This window comes from Adiantum capillus-veneris, chromosome 23, assembly GCF_014529385.1.
Source record: "Adiantum capillus-veneris isolate H3 chromosome 23, ASM1452938v2, whole genome shotgun sequence".
NCBI classification, from domain to species: Eukaryota; Viridiplantae; Streptophyta; class Polypodiopsida; order Polypodiales; family Pteridaceae; genus Adiantum; species Adiantum capillus-veneris.
Genome location: NC_140953.1, coordinates 133,850,534 through 133,861,069, shown reverse-complemented (window position 1 = coordinate 133,861,069; position 10,536 = coordinate 133,850,534). Strand labels below are relative to the sequence as shown.

Here is a 10,536-nt window from a genome sequence, read left to right as displayed (position 1 = left end):
TTGTTCGTGCTCGTGTGCTACTAGAGGATATGCAGCTAATCTAAAGTATGGTCATGCTCTTCATGCGTACAAGCTCACAAGTGTGTAGGAACACTTTCTAATCTATCCTAAACCCTAGAAATAGGAGTTAGCTTGTTCACATGCACAGAAGGTTAGATGTGCATGTGCCACGTGGTATTCCTCACTAGGGACATTATTGCATTTTCAAGTGGCACAATTGTAAGCTAAGAAGCATTGCCCCCTAACATTGTCTAATTCATACTCACCACCCTTGAAAATTCATAGTCATCTTTTTTCCTCACTTCCTTGCGAAATCCACACAAGCCTATTATTCTTAAGCCTCCTGCTTTTTTATCCATCTACCTAATAATATTCTCAAGCACTAACCTCAAACCCCAACCCCCCCACCCCACCAAAAAAAATAAAAAACATTTCCTAGCCTCTCCTAGTATTGGCACTCTTTGGTACACAAGCATAGGTTTACAACAAGAATGATACTCTGCCCATTCACATAGACATGGAAGCAAACTCCTAAAAAAACGTTATATATGATGCAATTATTCTCCCTCCCTCCCTCCCTCTCTCTCTCTCTCAAGCATGCACATGCACACGTTACTCTTTCTACAAAAGAATGGAAGCATTCATGTTTAAGAGTTAACCTTGTCCTAAACACTTACTTTGCATTACTCAAATGCATATACAAATTGTAAGCTCAATAAGTTTACACTATCAAGCTCAAGCCTTAAGGGGGGGGGGGGGGGGGGGGGGGGGGGGGGTTTTGATTAGACCCCTTATATATGGATAACATTTATCTCCTCTTTAACAAGTACCTTGTAGTCGAGAATAGAAAAGGGGCACACAAGAGCACAAATACAACACAACCTATCTTTCACCAGTGCCCGAGTCAATTTTGGCACTACTACTTGACTCGCATTCATAGAGGGAGTAGGAGAGAGTTCTCTTCATCCCATTCGGAGAGCTAATAATGTTCAAAGGAGATGTAGGCTTCATCTCACTTGTAAGCTCCGAGTGGTTATCACAATCCAACACCATCCACCCCCTTGTTTCCATCAAATCCCAATCCTCTTGGAGCATCGGGATTGTGAGAAACTTGTTGGTATGTACGCTTTTTATATTGTGGATGCTCGAAACACAACCGTCTTCCGCGTCGCTCATACACTCTGACATCTCTGAGTTGTCACAATCATCATGAGGCCTGTTCGGGGGGAAGTTCCTCGGGTCAATGTAAGACCTTCTACAATTCTTCCAATCAACATAATACACCTGCCCTGTCTGCATTCAAATCAAGCAAAAAGCCCACTTGAGACACAAAGACACTCAGCTTTGGACAGGTAAACATGATATACAAGAGCTACTTCTAGTTTTAAGGTAAATTACATGAATGTCACTCCTAGTTCTCTATATGTCCACAAAGGCTTATGTTTAATCATATGGCTACCTAATTCACAATAAATCTTTGAAATTTTCTAATGTGAGAAGGAGCTCTCTTCTCATGATTTTTCATAATAGGGTTTAATGCCCCGAACTATTGCTCATCAGGGAGCGCATGCCTAGCTAGGTGCGTCTATGTGCCGTTGAGGTCAGGGGAGTGCACCTAAGATAACACTCCCTTGACCCCCAACCGCACCTAGCTAAGCATGCACTCCTTCCCTCACAATGAATATTGCTCATGATGTCGTCGTTGTCTGCAATGTGGGAATTATAAAGAGAATTTATCGAAAACTGTTTGTGATTGCAGTTCTTAGGTTTTTTTAATATAGTTTGTCGTTCCTAGTTCTCCATTAGCCAATAAAGGCTTATATTTAGTTTCCAATCAACCAAATATAAGGTCACAAGAAGTTTTGGACAAATTCTCACAACAATGACTTACCTCAACATCATGAGCTTCTCTGAGGGAGGCAACACATACCTAGCTAGGTACGATTGGTGGCAGCGGACTGCCGGCCCGGTGGGGGGGCCGGTGGTCCCTTGCCCCCAGTCGTACGTAGCTAGGTATGCGGTGCCTCTCGAGCAGAAGCTCATGATGTTATGCATTGTATGAAAAACACTAAAGAAGACATCGTTTTCCTACATGAGAAAATTTCTAAATCTTCCTGTGGGTGTGCAATGGGCGAGCTGTGTCATGAAAGGTTTAGTTTTCTTTTCACACAGTTAGAGGGAAGAGTAAAAGACAAGCTACTTTCTCAAGGTCAACCAGACAAGGGACACTTTTCCTTTTTGAAAGCTCAGTACATCTACTGCCTTTTCGGTACAGGGGAATTGCACTAAAACAGCCTTATTACAAGCACACTTTCAGCCTTAAAAAAAAGCCATGGAAAGGAATCTGATGGGGAAGGGTGTGTATCCATGGACATCACACATACATACATACATAAAAGCATGGACATCACACAAACACATACATACATGTATGTATGTATGTGTCTGTGTAATGTCCATGGATACATACATCTGTGTGATGTGTGTGCATCATTCATGGATCACAAACTATGGGTTTACTTGCAATTAGAGTGCTCTACATTTTAACCAAAATGAGCATCATGGCACTTGTTTTGAAGAGAGTTTTAAGCTACCTGAAGATCAAGGAATTGCTCCCATCCATAAGGTAGAGGTACATTGGAATTGAGATCGAGAATGGGGCCTGTGTCCGCTTCATAAGACGTCTCCAAGGGCCGGCCTGTCGTTTCACACGGCCCGTTCGCCTTCCTCAGAAGGCCGAGGTGAGTTTCCATGGCTTGCAAGGCCTCGCTCGACCACCGCCCCTCCATTGTGTCTCCTTTCTCTCTCTTAAAACTGCACAGTCATGGAGTGCTTCCCCTGCTTTCGGAAACGTGGGTTTCCTTGCACCTGCTGTCCTGCAAATGGGTTTGGCGAGAACGACATGGTTTGGGTGTGTATGGTGTGTGTGTGTGTGTGTGTGTGTGTGTGTTTGAGAGAGAGAGAGAGAGAGAGAGAGAGAGAGAGAGAGAGTTGTCCAAGGGGTTAAGCTGTTAGTCAGCTCTGCATGTAATGGCGCTGCAAAAACGCGCTACGGGCGGCAGGATGTGATCGTCGCGAGAGAGAGAGAGAGAGAGAGAGAGAGAGAGAGAGAGAGAACGTTAACCTCAAGAGCTAGTGGTGCGGCGCTGTGGACTGCTGTTCGTGTGTGTGTGTGTGTGTGTGTGAGAGAGAGAGAGAGAGAGAGAGAGAGCCTGGAGGCCCGAGGGGGCCAAATACAACGCCAGGGAAGATCAAGAAACACAGAACATTCAGCTTCTTGTTTTGTGTACTTGGGTAAATCGGGTATCTGTATGTGTGCGCGCGTGTGTATGTAGAGAGAGAGAGAGAGAGAGAGAGAGAGAGAGAGAGAGAGAGTGCGGGACGTGTGTGTGAATTCTAGTAGGAGGATCCAGGGGCCTGGGACATGAACGTTCGTGTTTTTCTAGAGAGAAGCGGGCGAGCGAGACAGAACTTAGAAGCCGATGCAGAGCGCCATAAAAGGAGCTGGGAGCATCCGAGGCCGTCACTCTACAACTCATTAACCAGCAGTTTCTCGTTTACCTCCGCAAAAAGTTTTAAAAACCATATATTCTACGCAAAAAATCCTGTCATTAAATGTTTCTTTTTTAATTTCTACATTCCAGGGACCAGGACCGTAAATTAGTTAAATTAGCTCCCTGAGTTTGTACTAAAAAGCCTTTCCGGTCAGTGCCAACAGTGAACATTAAACTATTTAATGACTCTGAATGATTGGCCGCACTCAAATCCTCCAAATGGACGGCCGAGATTGCTCCACTCTATGTAAAGACGGCCAGGATCGATCCATCCCACAAACCTTCCTTCCCATATTGTAGTTTTTCATCAAATGTCGGGCCTTTAGTTCAAGCTTTCACCTTGGGTACCGCTCATGACTAAGTAACACATAGCATTTGGGGGGGGGGGGGGGGGGGGGGGGGCGAAAATCGGGGAGATCGCAGCAGTATATGTAAACTTAAAGGTCACGAATTAAGCCCGGCCACAAATTAAACACGGACAGCGCTTATGTTTTAATAATAAAATCTTATAAAAACGGCACAAGGTTACACATGGACGTGCAGGTGAGATGGTTAGCCCATGCGTTTCAATCTAAGCAGCAAGGTCCAAGGTTCAAATTGGGTCGATGAGTAGGCCCACTTTTCACGCTAGCTGGGCCTCATTTTGCCTCGATTCTCGCACATCCGAATTTAATCCGCCTCGGCCTTCCTACTCCACTTTTGGGCCGTCGATCCCTTTAACCAACCCCCCCCCCCCCCCCCCCCCTCTTTAATGCTATGTAAAGTTATTTGAGGGGAGTAGGTAACTCAAAACAATTCCCCCCTCCACGTGTGGGCGTACCCTAACCTTTGCAAAACCATGAAGTTTCACATGCCTTACGTTGGGTTTAGACAACGTGACAAGAGAGCGGGGTGCCAAGCCAACAAAGTCAATGGCTTGCTTCGATTGGCCAAGTAGATGGATGCATTGTTTTGTTCCCACTGGGAATTGGGCCAACTTGGGCAACCCCCCCCCCCCCCCCCCCCCAAGTTGGTTTTCCATTGAGCCAGACCTTCAGTAGAGGCCTTAAATATATGGATGACTTCTAATTGGGAGAATAGGAATCTCTCTGCCTACCATGTACAATATTTGCCCAACAACTACTATTTGTTCTTTTTTGACGAATCGAACAATGCTAGTCATGGCCACTGGCTAAGATGTAATACAACCATTTTTATTTTTAAATGGCATAAACCCTAGAGGGGATAAGCCTACAAAGGTGCCCACAGGGGTTGACTTCCATTACCTTCCTATAGACTACTATCCATGGCTCAAAGCCATTGGTGGACAAACTCGAAAGGTCCAAGGTCAAAAAGCCAAAGGTGAAGTCAACCCAAAATCCAATTTCTCGAATCATTTAGATTGACATCAAACAAGAATTGGAACAATTTGTTCCTATTAAGGACTTTGAGGGCAACCTACTTCACCTCCAAAGGGTAAATATATAGAAATCTTCCCAAACCTTGTTTCCGATGCTTCTAGCAAGGCCACCTTATTAAAGATTGTCCTAAGCTTCACAAAATTCCCAAGAAGATAAGGATGGAGTTGCTACAATTTCACCTAGTTTTAGAGAAGAATTGTGTGAAAATTGTGAGAAAGCTCGTTTCAAGAATCATAATAGGTTTGATGCTCGCTTGCAAGAAGTTTTTGATCCTTACTATGAGCCAGATGAGGAAGAGTGTCTAGCAAAAGAAGAAAATCATCAACAAGTTTCCCATGTAGCAGTTGATCCTAACTTGCAAGCTCCTCAGAGTCCTCAAGATGAAACAAGGGGTTTTTTCCCAGATTCTAGGTCCTCTGACAATGAGGAGGCCAGGTATCAAATGCCCAAATCACTGAAAATGCAGATAGAGTTGGAAATATGGATTTTGCTTAGGAGTTAGATAGGAAAGATGAAATCTCTAAGAGGCAACTTGCAGCTTCTTCAGAAAAATATTGTTGAAATACTCATGAAACAAGCTGAGGAAGAAGCCCTTTTTCAACCAGAAGGCAATAAAGCTAATAAGAAAAGATATTTAGCTCCTACTAAGAGGTCAGTCTACTATCTCATTAGATCCTATTAGGAGGTCATTCTACTATCTCATAAGTTAAGCCCTCCAAAATACTCCAAGGAATGAAGTGCCCAAAGTTTGTAGGCTTATCTCTGATCCTATTAGGGCCTTGCACCTTAAACATTGGCTTAAACACACTCAATTTGACTCCAGAAAGTTTTTTATTCCTAGCCTATAGTCAATGCATTTTAAAACACTCGGTGTTACCATATACATGTGGTAGTGATGTGTGTGAACACGCTTAGGAACTTCGGGGCATGTTTTCCCTCACTAAGAGGTTTCCTCCCCCGTGCATTGTATATATGCCCATCACTCTAGGGCTAACTTATCTTTCATTCCACACCAAGTAATACTACTCTCTATTGTGTGCCTTGAGCTTCCTTCGTCTTCTCCAAGTTGTGTGTGTTTCCTTGCAACCATATTTCCAACAATCGGTATCAGAGGAGGTTGCATCCTCCCAGGCTTAGTCACCAGCATTGCCAGCACATGCCTGCTCATTTTCTCTAATTTCAGTGAGCTTTGGTCTGCTCAAATTTTCAATATGGGCTCATTTTGGCCTCCGTTTTCACTACAAGAATTATTGTGCAAGCAATTTTGTCCTTTTGTGCAAAATTACTATCAGTGCCGTTTTTTGCATAACAGGTCTCTTACAGTCTTCTTACGGTTGTGTTATACAACACGCATTAGTCCCACTTCGTTTCTTCTCTTTTCAGACAGTTTTCACATCAGGTGTAAGCATTCGCCATGGTTGACAACAACACAAATGTGCTCAAGATGTTTGCTGCCGAGGATAAATGAAATGGGAACAATATGGGCTTACATGATGCAACATGTTGTTGTGTCAAAGCGCATGTGGAACGTTGTGCAGGGCATTGATGTACGTCCTAGTTTTGACAATACAAGGGATGTTGAGGATGTTGCAGGTTTTGGTGGCAGGGTTGCTGTAGCCATAGTTGTTTCGCCTATGACTAAGAAGTCTCGTTGGGATGTAAGAGATGCGCAGGCTCATGCATTTATTTCATTATGTGTGAAGCGCACTATTGCTCCTCACATTTGTTCAGCAACATTTGCAAAACAGGCTTGAGATATTCTGGATGGTCCTTATTCAAGTCGCAATGAGGCTAAAATTGCATTGTTGCGTAAAGAGATGGAGTCAAAGATTATGCATGAGGAAGATGAGATGGACACTTTCCTTACTGGTGTCAAGGATATCAATGAGTAACTTATTTCTGCAGGCAAAGTCATTTCTGGCAGTTCCCTTGTGTAGATTGTTCTTGATGCTTTGCCAGATTCTTACCTACTTTTGCTAGTACTTGGAGACTTATGACCCAAGTTTGATGCATTATGCACATTGTCATTGCAAGAGTCACTTTCCACAAAAAACGGGGCTAAACAACATGCAATTAAACATGCCTTTATTCCTCCTCAAAGAAAAAGTGGTAGCAGCAATGTAGCCCCTTCTCATGGTTCTTATGCGAGTGGAAAGCCACCTGTTCCTAATGCTTCTACTGGCAGCACTTTGTCTGGAGATTCTAGTGAAAAGTGAAAAAAGAAGATGTGCTGCCATTATTGTAGAGCAAAGTTACATAGAGACATTGCTATGTAAGTTTGGACTTGAGGATTGCAAACCTATTGCCACTCCCATGAAAACAGGTTTAAAATTGACTCTTCATGATGCTGGTGATCTTGCCAATGTCACTCTTTACCAAACTGCTATTGGATGCCTTATTTATGTATGCAACACAAGGCCAGATATTCAGTTTGCAGTCTCTCAGGTCATCAGATTTATGCATAGCCCAGGGTTTAAGCATTGGCAAGATGTCAAGCGGATCTTTCACTACTTGAGTGGCACCTTACATCTCGAGTTGTTTTATCCCAAGGGGGGATCATTGCCACCCGATTTACATGCTTTTTCGGACTCAAATTGGGATGGCTGTTTTGACACGCAAGTTTATGTTTCATGCTTGGTAGTTAATGCATATCATGGTTGAGCAAGAAGCAACCTATTGTCACCACTTCCAGTTGTGAGGCTAAGTACATGGCAATCTTCACAACTACGGTTGAGTGTGTATGGCTCAGATGCCTTATGGCTGATTTGAATGTTGGACAGGACACTACCAACATCATCTACATTGAGAGCCAGAGCGCATTGGTAGTTTTAAGGAACCCAGTTTTTCATGCTCTCACAAAGCACATTGAGGTGCATTACCACTATGTCAAGGAGAGGCTTTCAACAGGAGAGATCAGCTTGGCTTAAGTGCCAACACAAGACAACCTTGCATATCTTTTCACAAAGCATTGTCTCGTGACAAGTTTGAAGATTTTCGCAAAGCTTTTGGGCTCACTCCCCTTTGTGGAATGATCATGTCCTCAAGGGCATGGCACTTCCCTATACTCTATGTGCCAACTTTCATTCACCACATCACTTCCAGGGGGTATTTATTACCATATACATGTAATAGTGATGTGTGTGAACACACTTAAGACCATCAAGGAATTTTTCCCTCCCCCATGCATTGTATATATGCCCATCACTCTAGGGCTAACTTATCTTTCCACTGCACACTAAGTATATACTCTTTGTTGTGTGCCTTGAGCTTCCTTCGTCTTCTCCAAGCTGTGTGTGTTTCCTTGCAACCCTATTTCCAACACCCGGGCCTCTCTCTATGGCCTCTCAAGATGCTTCACGGACTTGGCCACCTCATTGTGTTGTTGTGTCTAAAGATGCTCACAAAGAACAAGAATACATCCTTGCATTTCAAAACGAACTCCAAGCATGCTGCCAAGGCCTATTGATGCATTTCAAAACACCTAGGGTGAAAACATACTTGGCCTTTATCTTGTTTTAAGACGTTTTAAAATATCAAAGATAGAAAAGAACCTTGATGGTGCCACCTTCTTCCTATGTTTTAAAATGCCAAGGAAAAATGTTGTTTTGAGAGTTCCTTCATCTACAACTAGTCCTTTTCTCTTTGCCTTCTTTGAGAGTAATCCCCCTTTGCAATCAGAGAGCACAAATCTGTGATACCATGTCAAAGTGAACTATGCGGCAGTATAGAGCTAGGGAGAGAATGCACAAGTGAGAGTCTTTGCTGAACCAACCAACTTGGCAATGAGTTGGTGATTATATAATGGGGCTTGGGTGCATACTACCCATTACAAATTTCCCTATCTAGATCATGCCAAATAAGTAAATGATAAATACCTAAAAGAAAAAATAATAAAAAGGATCACATTGGGCATTCACTTGAGATGCATAAACTTTACCAAAAAATCTATGATCAACCTATCACTAAAGGAGAGATAAGAGAAACCGTAAGTATACTCAAGCCAGGATAGTTGTTAGTGTCATAATAACCAATATCTAATTCTCCTAAATGATTTTCTCATGTTAAACTGATCATTTAATATAAGGAAGTGCCAGGGGAGAAAAAGCTAGAATATTGGTTAAGCTGGCAAACCGGCCACAGTCGCGATCCAAAGGAGGGAAAATAGGGATCCAAAGGTGGGGCCATCTGCAAAAGAGCAATGTGCAACAATGGGCTTCACAGACCTAAGGTTCAGCCCATTAAGACTTCCAAAATGCTAAGGTTCCAAATTTCAAAGGTTATGTCCAATGATTCAACCCTAGGGAAAATTGGATGCTTTGAGTGTACACAAAAGTCTTTGCAAGCTCCTACATAAGAGGGGGCGAGCCCTTTTAGTAGGGGATGAGAGAGAAACACACACACACACACACACACACACACTCATGCAAGCCCCTTTACACAAAGGGCATAGTGGACACATGTCAGCTCCCTAGGCCAATTGCCCACAAGGTGCACTCAAATCCTATTGGATGACCATAGAGGTCAACCAATGAGAATTAGGTTAGACTAAATCTAGTTTAATTTATTTAAAAACACTTGATAAAATAACCAAGAAGAATTAAGCTCTCTAGAAGACTATTGGACAGTCTCTCAAGGGATCCAATGAGCATTCAGCAGCCCAATGGCTTGCCTGCTTCCTATTGGCCAGAAGACAAAGGGGTCCAATAATGAGAGTTTAGTTGCATTATTTAATTACCTAAAGCTCTCACAAAAGGAGAAAGGGGGACATGTGTCACAAGGCTATCACTTATGCTTTTTAATTATAATTGGCTAAGCTTTGCAGGGTCCAATGAGGTGCCAGCATGAGTAATTTGCAAGAGGGGTCAACCAAGAAAGAGAGGGGGCTGATTTTGGCAAGGCATTATCACACACACACTCACACAATCTCATGTGTGAAGCAAGAAGACTCTCTCCCTCTCCTTCTCAAGCTTTAATGGAAAGCTCATCATCTACTCCAAGCTTGTGAGAAGGGAGGCCTACATCAATGACTCTTGGCTTTGTAATGCAAATCCAACCAAGAGCCAAGCTTCAATGCATGCTCATCTCCTCTACCATGCTAATTACTAAGCTATGCTAAGATTTTATGAGTGATTATGTGAGGAGATGTACTTCTTTCTCGTAAGACTACTCCTTCTTTCTCTCAATCTACTCTCATACCCCGCTAGCTCTCACCATCTTCGAAGGTGTGTGAGGTCTTGGGTATGAGACTGTGAGGGAATTGATGTTGTGTTTTATAAGTGTTTTCTTAGTGCTTGAAGCTTCCATCTTCATGGAACTAGCTAGTTATTGAAGGAACACAAAGAATTGTAAAATAAAATGTATCCCTTGATGGGGGAAACCTATAATACAAAGCCTTTTGGAGGGGGGACCAGCTCCATATAAATCCGGTCCTCAGCTATTGTCAACAACTTAATTTCTCTCTCTTTTGAAGTATTGTTCATGCCTATCTAACTAGGTGTTATGCCTTTTGTTGCTCTCTCCACCCAAGTACTCTTGCTATGCTCATTAGGAATCTATTCTAATGAAATGCTCACTATGTTCAT

The 10,536-nt window shown here is 42.9% G+C and overlaps 1 protein-coding gene across 1 annotated transcript; it reads right to left on the bottom strand.

The window, feature by feature from the left end:
* Positions 1-618: 618 nt before the first annotated feature.
* LOC147428616 (uncharacterized) lies at positions 619-3,512 on the bottom strand. Its single transcript, XM_086497467.1, has 2 exons — positions 2,595-3,512; positions 619-1,293 (listed from the first exon to the last, which is right to left on the bottom strand). Exons 1-2 carry the CDS (start codon positions 2,787-2,789, stop codon positions 883-885), a joined length of 606 nt encoding a protein of 201 aa, XP_086353593.1. The 5' UTR covers positions 2,790-3,512; the 3' UTR covers positions 619-882.
* Positions 3,513-10,536: the final 7,024 nt, after the last annotated feature.